The 19036-nt window shown below is 37.5% G+C and overlaps 1 protein-coding gene across 1 annotated transcript in view; it reads right to left on the bottom strand.

Annotated features, from left to right (window-relative positions):
* Positions 1-4120: 4120 nt before the first annotated feature.
* The window catches only part of IMPG1 (interphotoreceptor matrix proteoglycan 1), a 51403-nt gene continuing 36487 nt past the window's right edge, over positions 4121-19036 (bottom strand). The window contains exons 13-18 of the mRNA XM_062488598.1: positions 11104-11669; positions 10108-10327; positions 6645-6855; positions 4740-4916; positions 4459-4640; positions 4121-4152 (exon numbers count right to left, since the gene is read on the bottom strand). Of these exons, the coding sequence (XP_062344582.1) occupies positions 4121-4152; positions 4459-4640; positions 4740-4916; positions 6645-6855; positions 10108-10327; positions 11104-11669 (1388 nt within the window). The remainder of the gene's footprint in view (positions 4153-4458; positions 4641-4739; positions 4917-6644; positions 6856-10107; positions 10328-11103; positions 11670-19036) is intronic.

Below are 19036 nucleotides of genomic sequence, written 5' to 3' on the forward strand. Positions count from 1 at the left end.
GAAATGTAATTTTGTTTCAGTTTCCTTATGGCTTTTGTCTCCAACTGTAACTTTACACCAGTTTTAAAGTTAACATGATGAGTTTTATTGTAAGATTAGGTACCACTTGAATTCCTTGTGAAATTTTCAAGTAAATAACTTTATTATGTTTTATTGAAATAGAAAAGTTTATGTCCAGCAAATATATTTGGTAATTAATAGTTGAGTGATAAATACAATCATGAATAATCATTATTAAAATACACATTTTAAAATTACTTATTTTTAAATCTGGCTAATGATAACTAATGTAAGTTGAAATACACTAAACACATAGAAAAATACATTTGTAATGGAAAAAAGTGGAATGCTATCAGCATTCTTAATGCATTCTTAGCTTACACGAGCAATAGTGAAAAGCCAGCATTTGTAGGCAAGGATGACTTCCAGTGCCCCACAAAAAGTACTTTTAAAGTAATTTTATTCTGAATTGTTACTGTGTAAAACCACATCTTAGGTTTCTTCTTTATTTTTCTTTCCTACTTAAATAAAGTAAAAACTATTTCATCTGTAGAAACTCAACCTTATATTCTTGGTGCATTGCCTTAATTTGTATGCAGTCACCAGTTCCAGTGGTTTTGCAGGCAAATCCGTGCAGTTGTTTGGAATTTGTAAACAGTTCTTTTGAGCAGACTTGGGAAGGTGAACTAAAGCTCAGCCTTGGCTGTGGTAACTGCATGGTGCAAAGTAAGAATTGTCACTAAAATCAGCTGCTGTCCTGAATGCACAAAAGTTTCACATCTGGATGAGGAGTTGTCATCCAGGATAGTCATGAACTTTGTAGAAGCTCAGTTTGAGCTGTAAGTACGACTTTGGGTGTGCACCAAGCAGCAAACAAGTGCCTGAATACAACACTGGTGCAGAATATAAATAGATATATATAGTCAAAAAAAGATACTCAAGGTAAAATAATGCTCATACTTGAATCAGGATTGTGGATTCATAGTGCACAAATTAATAAGCCTACAAAAGACTTAATGGCCACCCATTGCCTGCTTGGATTTCTCCTACAAAAACTATCAGCAATCTGTCAAAGTCATTTGTGTGGATACTGAGTCTAAAGTGTAGGTGCTCATGTGCTATTCTGATTTACTCACTACCAGGAGGATGCTTGTGAATGTAGATCTCATGTTCTGAAAAGATGGAACTCCACATACTGTACCTCAGCAAAAAGTTTGAAGTCTTAGGATACCCTGGTAGTTTCACTGTCACCAGAAATTAAACAGTTAAGTAAATATGCACATATGTAAAAATGATGCATTTATTAACAGAAAAATAGGAATCTGATGCTCATAGAAACTCTTGAAAAATTAAATCCAACTTTGTGATTTGCAATCTGAGTGTTCAGGGAGGGAATGAAGAAGCTCCCAAATGCTTTTAATGTGGCCTTTGGTCAATGACAGCCCTTATTTCCATTCACCATTTGGATCAGTGTGTGTAAAGAAGGTTAGTAAAGGGGCATAGAAATGCACTGAAGTTCCATTGACCTTTTTATCAGAACGGTTGTAACATAGGATGTTGAAAAATGTCAAATCTCAGCAAAATCTATTTCTAGCACTCAGCTCTTAAATAAAACAGGTAAGATGTTTAAGCACCAGAAGCTCAATGCATGCATCTTAACAGTGGGGACTTCCTAGCAGGCATTTCAGACATGCTCAAAAGCTGCTCAGCTTGGTCATTTGCTTTCCTTCAGTAGAACTATTTTTTTTTTTAATGTGCACTGGTTTTAGAGACAAACTATTGTATCTTTAGGAGTCCTTGATTTTTTTTTTTTCATACTCATTCTGAAGTCCAATCTTGAATAATGCAGAACTTCTTTCTTGAATACCTATAAGAGAAAGTCCTGTAAGGCATTTGAAAAGTACTGTTGAGTTTGAAAACGTTCCATTTATCTAATAGCTAATAGGCAAGGTCACACCAAAATCTGTTAAGATAATTGTAGTTTATTGTAAGAATCACGCTTTGAGAAGAGAAGCTTCAGGGAGGCCTTCTAGTGGTCTTCCAGTACCTACAGGGGGCCCAAGAAGGAGGAAGAGAGACTCTTGCAAGGGCGGGGAGTGATAGGACTAGAGGGAATAGCTTTAGACTGAAAGATATTTAGATTAGATGTGAGGAAGAAATTCTTAACTGTGAGGGTGGTGAGGCACTGGAAGAGATTGCCCAGGGAAGTTGTGGATGTAGCATCCCTGCATATGTTAAAGGTTGTTAGTTTTTTAATGACTAATTGACTAAATTCCACCTGATCAAAACCCCCTCTGATAACTTAAGTTTTGCAATAATTTTCCACACAGTGTTTCTATAACTAAACTGGAGATTCCCCCCCCCCCCATATTTGGGAAGGATTTGAAGGTTATTTTGGCTTCTACTGGAACTTGTTGTCTATTTTCACATATGCCTTTATAACTACAGAGCTATACTAGATAATGCAACCTAAAAAGCTGTCACTGCTGTCATTACATAATGCAAACCAGAATTTAAATACTAAATTCTCAATTTGGCCTATGAGCTGTAGAGAGCCACATTCTCCTGAAAATTCAGTTCAAATGCCATACTGTATTTTAAAGATTTTAGCCCTCAAGGAGTTTTCTAGATTGTGAAATCAAAGTGCTCCTCTTATTTTCAGCTAATGGAAGCTGTTCTACTTTCATTTTCTTCTGCCATTAACTTTTTTCAAATCATTAGAAACATTAATGCATTTAAGTGGGATGTAAACATTCACTGTGAGCTTAAGTAACAGTGGAAAATAGCCACCTAATTTTTTTAAGCCCATTTAAATTTTGTGGTTTCTGGATTTTTCACTGAGTTAATTTATTTAACTAGATCTTGAGAAGAGCTTTGTCTTTGGCAATTTGAGTACAGTCTAGATGACAGAGACCTGGTTTTCTTTCGCAGATGTGCTATTTTATTGCTTTAATAAAATATTTAATGCTTTTCTATGTAGTAATTTTAAGTAGTTTAGCTATTGGTCTATAATTGCCCACAGGCACATTTCTTTTAAGATGGGTAAAATACTAATTGCAAGCATCTGTGCTTGTGCTTTTACAAGCAGTGAGGTGAGCTCATTCTGCAGCTTTTCCAAACTGTTACTCCCTGCTGTTTTGTCCATCTCTATCTTTGTCCATCTCTATCTTTGCTTTCCAATCCTCCCATTTTCAGCTCAGTCTGTAACTGTGGCTACAGGACTTGAAGAGTCCACACCTGGGTATGATGATCAATGATAATAAATATTTATATATGGTATCTTTGCTTTTTTCTTTGTTTGCATAACAATCAAGAGTCACATAGTTGTTGTCATGTCTTCCATAATGTCCATCTAATGCCAAGGGCACTCCCGTACTGATATTCCCTGCAATAACACTGGGTGCTGACAGCATTAGCACAACCTTTTTGTTCCTAATTGGGCTGTAATTCAGAAAAATTAAAATGGCAGTGTAAAACCTTTTACTTGTACCTATCAAGAGGACATACTCAGATATATCAGAAAGTCTGCCAGTTTTAGAGGAATTTTTGACTCAGCTTTTCTCCTTTTTGTCTTTTTTCCCCCCAGGTTTAGAGGAATTTTTGACTCGGCTTTTCTCCTTTTTGTCTTCCCCCCCCCCCCCCCCCCGAAGATACAAGGGGTTTCAAGTTGCAAAACCTGAACTAATACTTGAGATAAGAGCAGTTTCTTACTCAAATTAGAATTCTTACTTGTCAAACTCTATGTATCTTAACCAGACTGAGTGAACTGAGAATTTAGGTGATCTAGTACTGCTGTTTAAACCTCCCCTTTGGACTGCATTTTGTGTTAATTTATCATTTCAGGTATTTCTTCTTCCTTCACATGTTCCAGTGACTGCCACATTAGCACATGGTTATACAAAACCAAACTTTGTTACATAAAAACATTTAAGAAGAAAATGCAGTTGTCATATCAAGCATCCAAAAAAATCTGAGCTTTTCTTTGTATGGAATTACTACAGAGGCTGCCTGGTAACATTGGCAATGGGACACAACAGATTTTTAAGATTCTTGAAAATAGTCACAAACCTTGGTTTTGTCTGGTTGGTGCTGGGAATGAAGAATTCCAGAGATTAACTTGTCAGTCTTGGTTTTGTGAACTCATCTGGTGACCTACAAGAGTAAAAAACCAAACGACGAATTATTTCTCTAAATGACTAAAAGCACTCAGATAGGATGGATTGCCAGAGCCATGCAAGAGAGCTGTAAGGAAAGCAGTTCTACAGTCTTGTTTTGAAACCTACGCTGCAGTAAATGTGGAAAGCAATGAATGCATTAGTATTGTCAGTTCTGAAATTGCAAAGCAAGAGAGTAGCTTCAAGTTTGATTTAGTTGTGGGGTTAATACATGAACGTGGACCTGTTATTTCAGGTGAGGCTGTTTGTTGAGGGATGAGAAAGGGATTTCCATTCAGTTTACCTCCAGGCTGAATTGTGTTTTCAAGTTCATGTAATGCTTCGTGATCAAGGATCTCTGAGGAACTGAGACAAACACTTACACTGCAAGCCGTGTGACAAAAGCTAGATAGGGGTTCATCGTGTTCAAAAGCAGGATTAATCCTTACAGCATTTTCTGAATTGCAGCTGCTGAGAGTACGACTTCTACAATGCAGAACATTTTTGTTTAGGTAAGATTTTAAATTGCAAAAGAAACAAAAGGAATATTTTGAAATGTGAAGGAAAAGATTGTGAGCAGCTTACTGCAAATTAGAGTTTCTTTTGCATTTTCTTCTTATCTTAATAATTAAAATGATGAAAAGAAAACCAAGGCTTCCTAAGCCAAGAATGAGATGTTTAAAAATGAAGGGTTGTGTGGGTTCTGGACCAAATTTTGCACAGCGCTGTCCTTGGTAAAGCTGGTGTCTACGTAAAGGGCATCTAAAATAAGGAAAGGAAGAGAAAAAAATGTACAAAACGTCAAGACAAAAATTACTTTGTATCTTAAACAAAAAGAAAGAAAAATCTGCAATGTTATATGACCTCATTATTTCCACTACAAATAATTGTTACGTGTTTGCACGAAAATAATGTGATTGATGATAGGGAAAGATAATATTTCTACATTTGTGAGAGTGAGTTTGAAATAAACAGACATTGATATATTCATTGCTGACCTACAGATTTTAAGAAAACAATGCATTTTAAATATCTCTGATAAATTTCCAACCCCACAGGTAACATTTGTGGTTTAGAACCTTAGAAGTTCATATGTATTTTAAGGTAATGTCTGAACACATCTTTGAAGCCTATATTCTGTTTACTGGTGATTTCACTCTAGGGTGCAAGGTCTGAAGTAGTTCTACTACAAATAGCGGGAATCCACTCCTAAGACAAGAGGAAATTGAATTTACATGGAGCAAGTGCAAATAGTAGGCCATAATTTTCTCTCTGACTGTATAAATTTGCACAAGCTGTCAGTCCCACAGTGGTGGGAATTTGTGAGTTGTTATAATTCACAAAAAATTTCATTTATTATTTTTAATATTTTTATAATTTCTCACGATGGCTTGGTTTTACTTGTACATCAAGTCACATTTTTTCTGAAGGAGAAAAGGGTTATTTTCCTTAGTGCATCAGTCTTGGAGGAATAGGTCAGACCCCTTGCTACCACAGGCTGATTTCTAGTATATTAAGTGCAGCAGCTGCTGTACTGTGACTCTGAAAGTCAGGAATTTAGCAGTAATTGTGGTGAATTCAATACAATTTCTGTGATGTCCATTGAAGAAAATTAATTATGGTAGTTGGGTTTTTACAATGAATAATTTGAATAATTTCTCCTTATGCAGAAATTTGAATAATTTCTTCTGAATAATATAAAAAATAAGTGCTTTTATTTCTTATGTTAATCCTAAATAAGGTAAAAGTTGTATCATTAATCTAGTCTAAGTACTAAGACAGAATAAACAAATGCAAGAATTGTAACTTGATCCTTGCTTGTATCCATGGCTGGTCATCTACTGTGTGCCAGTCTAGAGTAGAGTTTCACCAAATGCTCTGGATTGTCTAGTCTTACAATAAGAAGTAACTTAATACTTTGTAAAAGAGAATTAATATGTTCAGGTACTGTGTAGTTCTCAGTACTGAATTAAGATAATTCCATTTAAAAATCCTTAAGGAATATATTTGCTGTGAGGAAGACCTGCTAATCTTCAAATCTTTCCCAGAAAGCCCTGAAAGCAGCTTCAGCTTACATGTGCTTTATTGGGTGGTCTGAAATCAGAGTCTATATGAATAAAGATTTCCTTTTTAATATATATTAGAAAAATGTAATTTCTTAAAATGCTACCATGTAATCAGTAGCAAAACTGTGAATGTGTTATTTCATTTTTCCAAAATGTGTTTGGAAATCTGAAAGGAATGCACGCCTTTGTGTGTGCTATCTCTGCCAATGATGCTGAATTTGTAATACATTTCTGAAGCATCTTTCAAAATAACTAGATCATAATGTTCTGTGTATACTAACAGACAGAAATGGATTTATCCACGGTGACACTATTTATACTTCAGAAGGGTGTTTGCAGTGTGACCTACAGCATCTGATTGTCCAGCTTTTGGCTTATTAGCATAGCTTATTGGGCTGTTAACAGAATTCATCAATCCATTTACCTGCAGACAGCTCCTCTTCCTGGAACTAGCTCACATTTCCCACCATTGACACAGAGGTGGGGCTCCAGCTCACACAGGCTCCGGCAGGGCAATCCATCCTGGCTGGCATAGCCAGGCTTGCAAAGGCAGTCTGCCTCCTTTGTCCACTCGTTCCTTACGCACTCGGAAAACTTGTCACATGCCATGAATTTGCAGGGGTCTGCCTGATCAGCTGTAAAGGATGGGGAAATCATTAACTGAAGTGTTACCCCAAAGGGCCTTGGCAGGGCTTGTGGCAGCCAGAGAAAACAGCTCGTGTTTGCTGGCTGCCACTTGGGCATGTTAATAGAATGTTGTCCGGCCTGAAAGGACACACAGCTTTCTTCCTGTACAGAACATAGCAAGCATGCAAGTTCATGATGACATCTGCACTGATTTAACCCATCGCTGTTGAGCAGTGAGTTTATTTTCATCTCACTGGCAAAGATTTTCACATTTGGATGTTTTTACCCTGTTTTTGCTGTGACCGCTGTCATCATACTCATGGATCCTGTGCTACAGCCTCATGTGTGAGAAATAATTTCAACTGTAATGGTCTTAATAATTTAGGGCATGACAGAGGAATGGAATTAGATTCTTGAATATGCACAATACTAAGACCCGCATTATAGAAATACTACCATATTCCAAAGAAAATATATGCTTACAGGCTTTGTAGTGTTGGAGGTTTTTGTATGTGGGGATTTTTTTATTTGTTTGTTTGTTCCTGTTGTTTTTGGGTGTTGGGTTTTTTGTGTTTTTTGTTGCTTTTTTTAAAGTTTTTTTGTTTAGTGGTATGTTAACATTGGGTAGGCTTGCTTGGAAAACAAAAAAATGCAGTTCTTTTTGTTTAATTTTTTAAGTATTAGTGAGAGATGCCTTTATGAGATTGAGGAAAAAGGATCCTGCTGATGCTTGTGGCAAGGCTCAAATCAGAGACAGCTGTTACACAGGTCTGCTTCTCCTTACCCATTCTGTGCTTCTTACTAGAAATTAATTTTAAAAAGATTAAAAAAAAAAGAAAAAAAAAGACCCAGAAAGAGTGATTTTAACCCAGTGCTCAACCCCTCAACCCAACTTGTGCTGATGGGGTGATGAGGAGGAGGGCTGCATCTACCTGTCTCATCTCATGGAGCCTGTTTCCTGGGTACCATGGGGCAAAAACCTTAGAAAGTAAAAGATGAGAAGTAGAGCAGTGGATACAAATTCTGTTCTTCCCATCCAACAGCCCCACTAAAGTGTATGGATCCAGAAAGGAAAGGAAAAGAAAAGAAATAAAGGAAAAAAAGTGGGAAAAAGGAAAAGACAGCAGAGAAGGAAATGGGAGCAGATAACCCAGGTAAAAGCTGGGTTATGTGGCCATTTATAATTATGTAGTTTAAAAGGAAGATTTGTACTGGATATTGTACCTGGGCTGAGAGTTTTCTTCTGCAGCCATTCATGCTCTGTGTGTACCAGATGCTCAGTAACACTGATTTACATGAAAAATGAGGATTGTATTTTTCATAGGAGTACTGCAAATATCAGACACACACTGGGATATGCTTTAGTAGTAGAAAGGAATCCATCAGAACTGTTCACTTATAATCCCTTGATAATTTTATGGCTATTTCCTGTTATGAATTTTTGATTAGTGGTTTTTTGTGTGTACAGTTTCCCTTTGCTATATGCAATGTGCATGTTGGTTTGGTATGTCCTTTGCTCCTGGACTGTAAGTGTGTGCACATGTAAACAACAACAAGTAGAGCTTGGCTTGAGCATTTGGCTGGGCTGAGGTTCTGTGATAATGTTTCATCTTCCTTAACACATACGTGCACACTTGGATATATTTTCGCTTTTCACTTCATTTAGATTCATGAAATATTTTGTGCAGGCATTTTTTAAAAGTCCTTCTTTACGGTATTATTTATGACCAGTGCAGTCTGCCCTTTGCAGCTCCTGACTCTTGATGCAGTTTTTGGGCTGTCAGTTCCCATCCATGTTTCACTTTGGTAGAGCATCATTGCCACTAGATGGCTCTCAGTTTCACCATAGAGAGGAATTTGCTTATATTACCTTAACTTGCTACACAGGTTGGAGCGTTTTTTTTTGTTTGTTTGTTTTCCGAAATGAAAACACACCAGGCTTTGAAACACCTGTACTGGAATATACTGGCTTTGTAAACACAATTTCTTCTATTTTGACTCTATACTGCTGCTTATAAGCCTCACAAAAACAGCTCTCTCCACAAACTCTCTGTAATAAACTCAGTTTTCTTGAATTAATGTTGTAATACCACATCAGTAAAGCATATCAGATGAAGATTAAAGATTTTAGAATTTTTCTGAATTTGCATTTTAGGGTCTTTCTTAATTTAATTTTTATTTAATGAAAATTTATTACTAAATTTATTACAGGAAACTTGTGGCAGCCTAAAGTTCACTCTTTATACAATGAACTAATTAAATACTTTATTCATCAAGCATCAGTTTATCATGGCAGTATTTGAAGGGTAGAATATTGTGATTTTCTTAACTTTCTTTACCACAAGCTACCTATGCTTTTAGTGGCCACAAAGGTATATGTAAAAGGAAAACTGGTTAGAAACTGCCTGCCTGAATTGTAGATGGATTTTTCTTCCAGAATTTTGATAGATCTGTACATAAAAAAAGACAGCTTAACCAAAACTCCTAAAGGCATCTGCATACTTTTGCTATTCTTGAATTGTTCCATGGCAATGAAATTATATTCATCCCTGAAATAATTGCCAGAGCCTGAAAATAGATTCAGGCTTCAATTTGATAAAGTAGTGTAGTTTTTTGAAAACACTAAACTTTTGACACAAAAATAGTATCCAGATGTGTAATTACTGACTTTCTACTGTTTAACAAAGACTACAAATCTATTTGAAAGATATAAATCCAGGGGGATTCTAGAATTACAAATCTATGGAGTACTGCTTAAAGTCAGGCTCCAATTAGTGAGTATCTGTAGAATCCAATTATTCCTAAATATTGTCTCCTTTTGTTCTGAATGCTGTATCCCTTTAAAAAAGATTTAATGATGCTCTAAACCATGGTTTGCTTACAACATTGCAATAATCATCAGAAATTATGTTTCCATACACCAGTGTAAAAGCACCTGAAAACTGCACGTGAGCATTTCTTATACCTGTCTTCACCCAGCATTTACTCTGTGAGATCACTCTATTTGTCCCTGAAAAGCAGCTGGTGAACATGCACAGCCCAACAGCTCCACCCAGCTTTTCATTACAGTATAAAAATACCTCTGCAGAAAATTTGCAACTTTTTTTTTGTTTTGTTTTGTGTTATTATCATCTATCTCTGGGAGGCTATTGCTAATGTGGTTATTTCCAAGATAGTCATACTTCTAAAGCTGTAACAGTCTGAAAAAAGATTGTCTGCTTAGTTTTGATTTTGCACGTACATTAGTAACACAATCTTACCTGGCTCAATATCCAGGGAATAGCTGTCAATCTCCAAATTGAGGTGTTGGGCTGCAGCATCACAGAAATCTTCCAAAACACAGTGTACTGCTTCTGTGATATTGTATGGCACTGTCTTGGCAAATTTCATTTTGCTGTTCACAATCACACTTCCGTTTCTGAAGTTGAGAATTTCCAAGTGCTTAAAACCTGTAAGGTTGGACTGGAGGTATGGAAGTAGCTGCAAAACAGAGATTTGCCTTTATTTTAACATACTGTCTGTGTCTACCTGCTATTAATTTACTTTATAGTCAATTTTTGTTATCAAGTGCACACATCACAGATTTATTTCCCTGAGTTTAATAAAATTGTTAAGCTCCACAAACAAATTAACTTTTCTGTTTAGCAGTATCTTCTTTTGAATTTCTGCTCTTTTTTCAATAATGTATTAAGATGGATGGGCAGCAATTTCCCCTGTAATGGAATGCATAGCAGCTGGAGAGTTTATTCATCTGGAAGAGAAAAAAATTACCTCACTCAAAAGCCAACTTCAATTATTTTCAAACATTCAATCTAGGCAGGTTAGGGCATAGTATAATAGGAATGTTACTGAGCTGACCTGTGCCCTATTGTACCAACAGAGAAAATCCATATCTAATCACAGTCTATGCTATGATATATTTTTAAAAGCCTATTTTTAAATGCAGCAAGCAGACACAAGCCTCAGATATAATCAGCACTGCTATACTGTTGACGTGAATCTGAGAAAAATCCAAATAAATTACATGCTAGGCATAGATCTGGGTACTCTTGATCAAGTAAAATCTTTCATCACTGAGTTCATAAACTCTGTCTTCATACTCTGAGAGCATCCCAGACTTGTGGATCCTTTCAAATACAACTTATCAGATTGAGCTATGGTCAGGTTTAGTATTGTTAAAATACTGTGCACTTCAGTGCATTCCTCTAAACTGTACACAACTACCACATGTGTTCTTCAAGTTGATTTTCACCCACCAATTGCATGAACTGTTGTTCCAGCGCTTTGTATTCCGTCGAACTCCTGTTGAAGAGGTCATCAGAGAAGTGCATGTTGGTTACCCTCAGGCTGAAGAAAACCACGAGCTCCTTGCCTTTGGCTGCAGTTGTCATGGAGCTGGTAGTGACATACTTCAGCACGGGTGCTGGGGTGGTTTCTGCAGGCTCAGTGGTCAGCACTGGGATGTAAGCACTGCCCTGCTCCCCTTCGTCCAGCGCTGTAGTGCTCATGGTGCCCATCTGGTCCAGCTCGGCAGTGATGTCCTGCACTCCCATCCCAGTGCCATCCATGGGAATGCCCTCAGGGGCTGGCACTGAGGAATGTGGTATCTCAAGGGACTGCTCGATGATCTCAGAGGGGCTGTAGGATGGGCTGGTGGCTGCAGGCAGCGGTGCTATTGATGGCAGCACATCTGTAATGACAGCTCCAGGCTGCATGGTGGAGACATCACTGGGACCAGTGAAGAAAGGCAACCTCTCATAAGTGCTGGCTGTAACAAAAATGTCATCACCTGATGATTCTGGTTCTTCCATGATCTTAACTGCTGCAGGAAAACAGGATAAAACCAAATTAGCCATGTTGGAAAGCAAGCATAAAAACATCAAGCATGGAAAAAAAAAAGTGTATATGGTATTACCACGGAAACATTTTTAACAATAAGTTTAACAGAATCTAAATATGAAAACATTAATGTCATCACCAAGAATGACTACTGGAATAAAATACCTCATACACGTTTGAGTGATGGGATTTCTGCTGGTTCTGCGTTTAATAGAACCTATGCTTGGCAAGTATTTCCTGAGCCTCTAAAGCACATTCTTGCTCTGAAAGTACATAATCGCACTATCAGTTTATATTGTCTGAAAGGGGAGATTGGAGCTCTGAGCTCTCTGCTTGGAACACTTGTATGCCAGAGTCATTCTACTTCCCTCTGCTAAAAGTTAAAGCTATTATTTGCCAGTGTTCATAAAATAGGATTACAAAAACCTGTACAGCCCCTCCAGATGCAAACTGTGCCAATTTACCCAAAAGACAACAGCAGCAATGAAAAAATATTCAAACCTTAAGAAGGCATCTACTGTACCTGAAGCAGAACTTTTATGATATCCCCATTGGGGCTTGGCATGGATCTGGAATATGTGACAACTGTAGCTGAAATCCAAATCTAAAGTGTCAGGAATATGACTCTTTGAATTCAGCTTGCACCTACCTGGCCACAATGACTTCACAATAAATGATGGTCCCCACCAACAGCCAGCTGCCCAAACTGGTGACTTTGGTGACTTTGTCCTTTTCCAGGACCATTGGACCACGGTACCAAAGTACCATTCTTCATGTGGAACTTTTAGCAGCCCCCTTCAGGCAAAATCACTTATTGGCAGTAAGGAAAGAATTTTTTCTCCTGCTGATGAACTCTTTCTTTTCCTACATGCTAGTTTCCTCCCAGTGGCCAATGAAAATATGAAAGGAGAGCAAAGTTTTCCATCTGGAATATCCTTGACTGAATGAGGTGGCAATTGTCCTGCCACCTCACATCATTAAAAGCTTCAGATGCTCTTCTCTTGCCATGTCCTCATGCTTCTTGTCTGACTAAGGATATGGACAGATTAGAAAAGCAAAGCCTGGTGATGCTCTCTGTTTACAAAGCTCTTGCTATTACTTGTTATGCTGATAAGGAGTGAGAGTCACCAGTTAAGAGAACTCAGAACAGCTTTGCTAGCATTAGTGCTTGAGGCATTATGCAGGATGATCTACTGATGGGATGAGCCTGCAGTTCCACGGACATCTCTCAGCACGAGAGCACACGCTCGAGCATGTGCTTGTGATAGCATTTGTTAGGCAGGTTATATTTCAGAAAGATAACTACAGGAGAAAGATGTACTGAAGTGGCTTTGAAATTGCAGCACATTTGAAGCAGATATATACAAGCATATAGCTGTGTTTATAAATACATATGGTCTATACATAGACTATAAAGGTCTTCTGGCATCCTCTTATTACAAGCAAAGTAACTTAAAAGGCCTTGAGGGCATACCAAGATGATCTCTGAGCATGTATCACCTGTTTTCATAAGCTGCCAGTCCTTACCAACCACTGTGTCTCCAGCTGAAAGAGACAGACAGCAAGTGACCCAGCAGTTTGTCTTGGTTCCTGTTAGTAAAAGTAAATGGGGTCACATCAAGGGTTGCTGAGCACCTCCCGTGGCACAGCAACAGTCCCAAAACCAGGAATAACTGACCTGTTCTTTGTCTAGCAGGTGCTGTGTTACTGCTGCAAGACTTGCCTACACAAGTGACACCTTGAAATCAGCAGTACGATGACTTGCAGCTGGTTTTACCAAGATTTTCCTCTGTCTACATGAGACTTCAATAAAATTCAATCCTAAGAAGTTAGGAACTATGGATGAAACACAGAAGACCTAGACATTTCACAGAATCAAAGAATGCTTTGGGTTGGAAAAGAGCCTAAACATTATCTAGTCCAACACCCCTGCCATGGGGACAGACACCTTCCACTACACCAGCTTGCTCAAAGCTCCATCCAACCTGGTCTTGAACACTTCCAGGATGGGGCATTCACAGCTTCCCTGGGTGACCTGTTACAGTGCCTTACCACCCTCACAAAAGAATTTCTTCCTAATATCTCACCTAAATCTACACTCTTTCAGTTTAAAGCCATTGTATCTTGTCCTGTCGCTACATGGCTTTGTAAAAGATCCCTGAACAACTTTCCTGTAGGCCCCCTGTAGCTACTGGAATGCATGGTAAGGCTCTCCCCAGAGTCTTTTCTTCTCCAGGCTCAACAAGCCCAGCTCTCTCAGCCAGTCTCCATAGAGAGGGGTTCCTGCCCTCTGACCATCTTCATGACCTTCCTCTGGACTCTGTCCAGCAGGTCCATGTCTTTTTGGTGTTGGGGGGCCCAAAGCTGAACTGAGTACTCCAGATGGGTTGTGACAAGAGTGGAGTTGAAATGAAGTACCTCCCTTGACCTGCTAGTCTGTGAAATGTAAAATAAAAACCCAGCCCATTGCATTTAAAATGTTGGGTTTATATATAACTTCAATATATGTTGATTTTCAGACCAGATGTAAAGAAGACACTTTTTTCTTTTTCTTCTTTTTTTTATGAGATTAGTAAAATACTGGCACATGTTGCCCAGAGAGTTTCCTGTTTATTGTAAAGGGGTTGAACTAGATGGCCTCTAAAGGTCCCTTCCAAACAAACTTTTTCTATGAATCTGTAAATCCATATGCACACAAAAATGTGGAAAATTTTGCAACACAAAATATACTTACATTGTTCATCATAAAGGAATTATTTGTAAACCTTCACCAATTTGCTTTGTAGATGAGATTTTCACATCAGAAGACTATTTTATGAAACCTCTACAAGTACAAACTCTGAAAACTTAGACCCTCAATTCAGCATATTTAATTTCAGCATAAAGTTTAGTCTACAGTACTATCATTCAGGTGTAGGGAATCCACAGAGGGCACAAAATAAGGCACTGAAATTAAATATATCCCCAGAGTAGCCACACTGAGGATTAAACAATACAATGGAATTAAAAGCTGATGTCTGCAATAAAAACTGCAACTCAAATTTCAGCCACCCCTTATCCTCCCACAAAGTTTTTCACTGAACTCCCCATATGTTTTCTTGTACTGGATAGCCAAGGCAGGACAATAATGTACTGAGAGTGTTATATCAAAAATTAAACACCCCTTGGCAAAGACGTGACAACACTAAATTAAGAGGCAATTTCCTGTGCTCATGCTACAGTAAATCTTTGTAAAGGGAGTTTTTCACACAGGCATTTATTCCCTTCTGTGGGAATGAAATACATAGATTTGACTTATCAGAAAAAAATCAACTGCTATTTCAACAACTTTATTTTAGGTATGTGATTAGTTGGTCCTCATATATTTTTTTAGTGAGGAAAACCCTTCTAATTGACTATGAATAAGGAGTAATTGTTGGGAAAGGTCAAATTGCCATGAGACATTTTCCTAGTGGGTTTGCATTAATGAGCAGGCCCAGAATGTTATACATTAAGAGGTCCTGGCATTTCCTTTCATTCATGAGCATAATAAGCACTAACATATTTTCCAAGTCCACTGGTGGGTATTCTGTATATGTTCTGTAAATGAAAGTAACAGTGTTACAATGTCTATATATATATTTGCATACTTGCTGGCTGAAAGAAATAACCAAAGAAGGGAAAAGTGTGCAGTTAATAGATTGGTTCATAATACAGAGTAAGTATTATGAACTTAGAGTAAGAATCACCTTGCCTGCAGTTCTGCTGATACTAGTAGCAGATGGATACAGAAAGTAGCTGCATTCAAATTTACATATTTAGTTGGTTCCTGAAATGTCACTAAATCCCTGGACACAGGACTGCTGTGTGCAGACAAAGTGCTGAATTTATGTTCGAGGCCTTTAATTTTTAACTAGGCACAAGCAATATGAGGATTAAGAGAATTAAGAGAAGAGGATCGTTAACCTAATGTGGCACAACAAGTGTCTCCCAACACATAATTACTGATTACATTCAACTTTCTAACTGTAAAGCCAAGCTAAAAGAGCCACAATGGTCTGGCTGTCATTCTGTCTGTCTGTATGGACCCTCCAGAACAGAGGTTCAATGTCCAATAAATCCATGGAACTCTTTCTCCACTGACTCCAGGGAACCTGAGTTCACTGGGAATGCACACCATCTTTCTTCCATCTCCAGTCCAAAAAACTCTTCTCTATTAACCATTTTTCTTAGCATTCACACTGGAGCTCTTTGAGTAGTCTAACTTTTCATAGGACAGCCTGAGAGTGCAGCTTTAGCTCTGCTGCTCACTCCACTAAAGTGGTGCTCTGTCTAACTTACAGAAGTCTTCTACTTATTTTGAAAATTCCCATGCCTTTCAGCTGTGCTTCATTATCAGTGTTCTCAGCATCAAAGATCCAAATAAATTTCATTCTCACATGATGTCACAAGAAAAGTATTTTCTATCTTAATAAAATACTGCTTAGTAATGGTAATCTTCTCTCATTATTTTCAAGTCTATTCACTTCTACCTGACACTGAAAACTTTAAGATAAAATTTGTGAAATCAAGACCTGAAAATCTAAACCACTACAGAATTCAGGGCACTGAGCAACCAAAACATGCTAATCCTGTCTATGTTCATTATGAATGAAGGATCTTCTTTAGCTATCTCCACAAGGGTATCAAGGCCAACCTTCTGTTCAGTACCAGACAACCCTGTTTCAATGACTTTCCTGCAAAGCTAAGTAATTTGTAAAGGGCAATGGACTTGTGTGTTTGATTTAGGATGTGTGCTCCCAAACTGAGCTGTGATGCTGCCCTCATCTCACTGGGATCCTTACCAAAATTTCTTTTTGGGAGGTCAGTCATGTTATTTACTTCTGCAATGGCTGAAGAAATAAAAATCAAAGAACTCTTCACTTGTTTCTGCAAGATGGATAAGGATTAAGAGCAAACCATTAAGAGCAAAGCCAAGCCCTGACCACTTTTATTGTTCTGTAACTTTTCCCTCACAGTAGACAAGTCTGCCTGAGAGCAGGAGAATGATGCAGTTCACTACAGTCTGACTTCTATAAACATTTCACTGGTGCAAGTTAGCTGGTCTTACTCAACTCATACAAAGTTTTCAGTGGAGATAAAGAATTCTCTTTACGTAATGCCTGAGGCTCAGTATTTTGATTGATCCATCTGCCTTTAACAACTTCATATTTGGTTACTCTACCTTTAAGAGCCCTCTGAAATATCACTTTCTGGGGAGATTAAAAATTCCATCTTTCTTTGATTATAATTTTCACATGCATTGGCAATGGCATGGCTGAAAATAGTAATTCAGCTTGCCATGTGCTGTTTTTCAAAGGATTGCTGTTACTTCAATTAAAAGTTTTCTGAAAAATACTCTTTCTGTAAAGATTTGAAACAATGAAATCATTACGTTTGATATTTTTTTAAAAAATTTGACTTCAAGTTAATAATTTAAGTACAATAGGTGGGCAGAAAGCAGACAACTATTAACTGTGTAATCTTACTTTACTGACCTGTGTCAAATTCATGTACTGAGAAACTGATATTGAACCTTAATGACTGTCTTTGGCATTCTTATGTTTCAGCAGTTTTAGAGCATTAAGTGTTTCAGAAACACAAATAAAATTTAAACAATATGAGAATAGCTGGTGTTTAAAGCATACCCAAAATTCTGAGTAGAATATGAGATTATACAGAGAGTTGAGGTCTATAATCAGGTACCTTGTATGGACAGTAGGTCAGTGGTAGGTTATTTCCATAATGTGACAAGTCACTTTCACCATTTACAGGAACTTTACTTCATCTGCTACTGAGATTGCCAGATAAAATTGCATACTAGTGCTCAAGCACTCTAAAAGTCAGTTTTCTAAATAAAGTTTTCACTGAAAAATGATGAAACCATGATTAAAATGCTCTTGTGAAGTAAGGGGATTTGTAAGTACATTTACATGAAAATATGTTAAAAATGCCAGGGATACCATACTGTTTTGTATTATAAGATATTTCGTATTGAAGTTCTGCATTATTTGCTACCATTTGCTACCATAGTAATATCATATTAAAATATATATTAAACAAGAAATTTACCATGCTAATCTTGGAAGCAAACCCAAGTGAATTTGCAAAGAAAAATGCACTTCTACAAAGGAATAGAATCAAAACCAGATTAGAAACCTATTGCTTAAAACAATAGCTTCAGGAGGATTTAACATTTCTTACTCCCAGTGTTGAATATTCTCACTTAAATTTGAAAAATTTCATTAATTTGAAACAGTGAGATCTATGTGGAAACAGCCTGGGTCTTTACAAACACCTGGAAACATAAAGAGACATCCATCTAAATGTTGCACACACTGCTGCTTGACACCATAACAGTTTTAGAGGACCCCAAGTGGAAAACCTGGAATACTCTTTTTGAGTTATTTTACTTTGGAATGTTTGGAAACAAAACCTGACAAGTTACAATGCTTATCCTTCAGAACTTAAAGTACTCTATAAATTCCTGCCCATTTTCTCTATTTTCTCAACTGTGCAACAAGAAAAAGTCAGATTCTGTAGATAATGGGACACATCAAAAAGTTTTGTGGTATCAAAGTTTATTAGTTTACAAAATGGTAGAAGCAGAAACAAAATAGAAGTTACATGATACAAATGCAAGTAATGTGTTGACCAAGGACCTAAAACATAAAAGAAAAACATGAAATTAGACAGAACCAGTGATTCTCCTAAAACTTCATCATCAAATGAGCACTTTAAGACTTACCAAGAAACACTAAATATACTTCCCCCCCCCCCCCCCCCCCCCCCTTGTACTATGTAGTCACTTGTATGAGAAAACAATTCATGGAATGAAAGTTACAGAATGAGGAGAATTTCGGTCTTCTAAATTGTGTCTTGGACATAGGTAGTCTGATTTTTCTCAAAGTTATGAAAGGGAAAACGTGACTCTGGGAGAGAGAGATAGAAGGAGATATTTAAGTGGGAAGAGCCTTCTGGCTTTGTGTTTCATTGCAGGAATGCATTTCAGTCTTACTGATGTTGAAATGGACTTTAGGCCAAATGCCTTAGTGCAGACTTGGCTTGTTAAATGTGCTTGGATTGTGGAGCTGAGCATCCCAGAACAGTCAGAGCATTGCTGTCAGGGGACAGGCAGAATGCTCAGTGTTAAACCCATATAAAATTGCAGAAAAATTGTCCATACAGCCATTAGCCTCAAGAGACCCTCATGTAACACCGGGGTGCAGAAGTCTTATACAATAAGTTATTTTTTCAAAAAAACAACAGTTAAATGAATATTTGGGATTGCTGTCAAACAAAATGTTGGGAATAAGGTACCCAAATTTCATT

This window comes from Cinclus cinclus, chromosome 3 (assembly GCF_963662255.1).
Source record: "Cinclus cinclus chromosome 3, bCinCin1.1, whole genome shotgun sequence".
Taxonomy (NCBI): domain Eukaryota; kingdom Metazoa; phylum Chordata; class Aves; order Passeriformes; family Cinclidae; genus Cinclus; species Cinclus cinclus.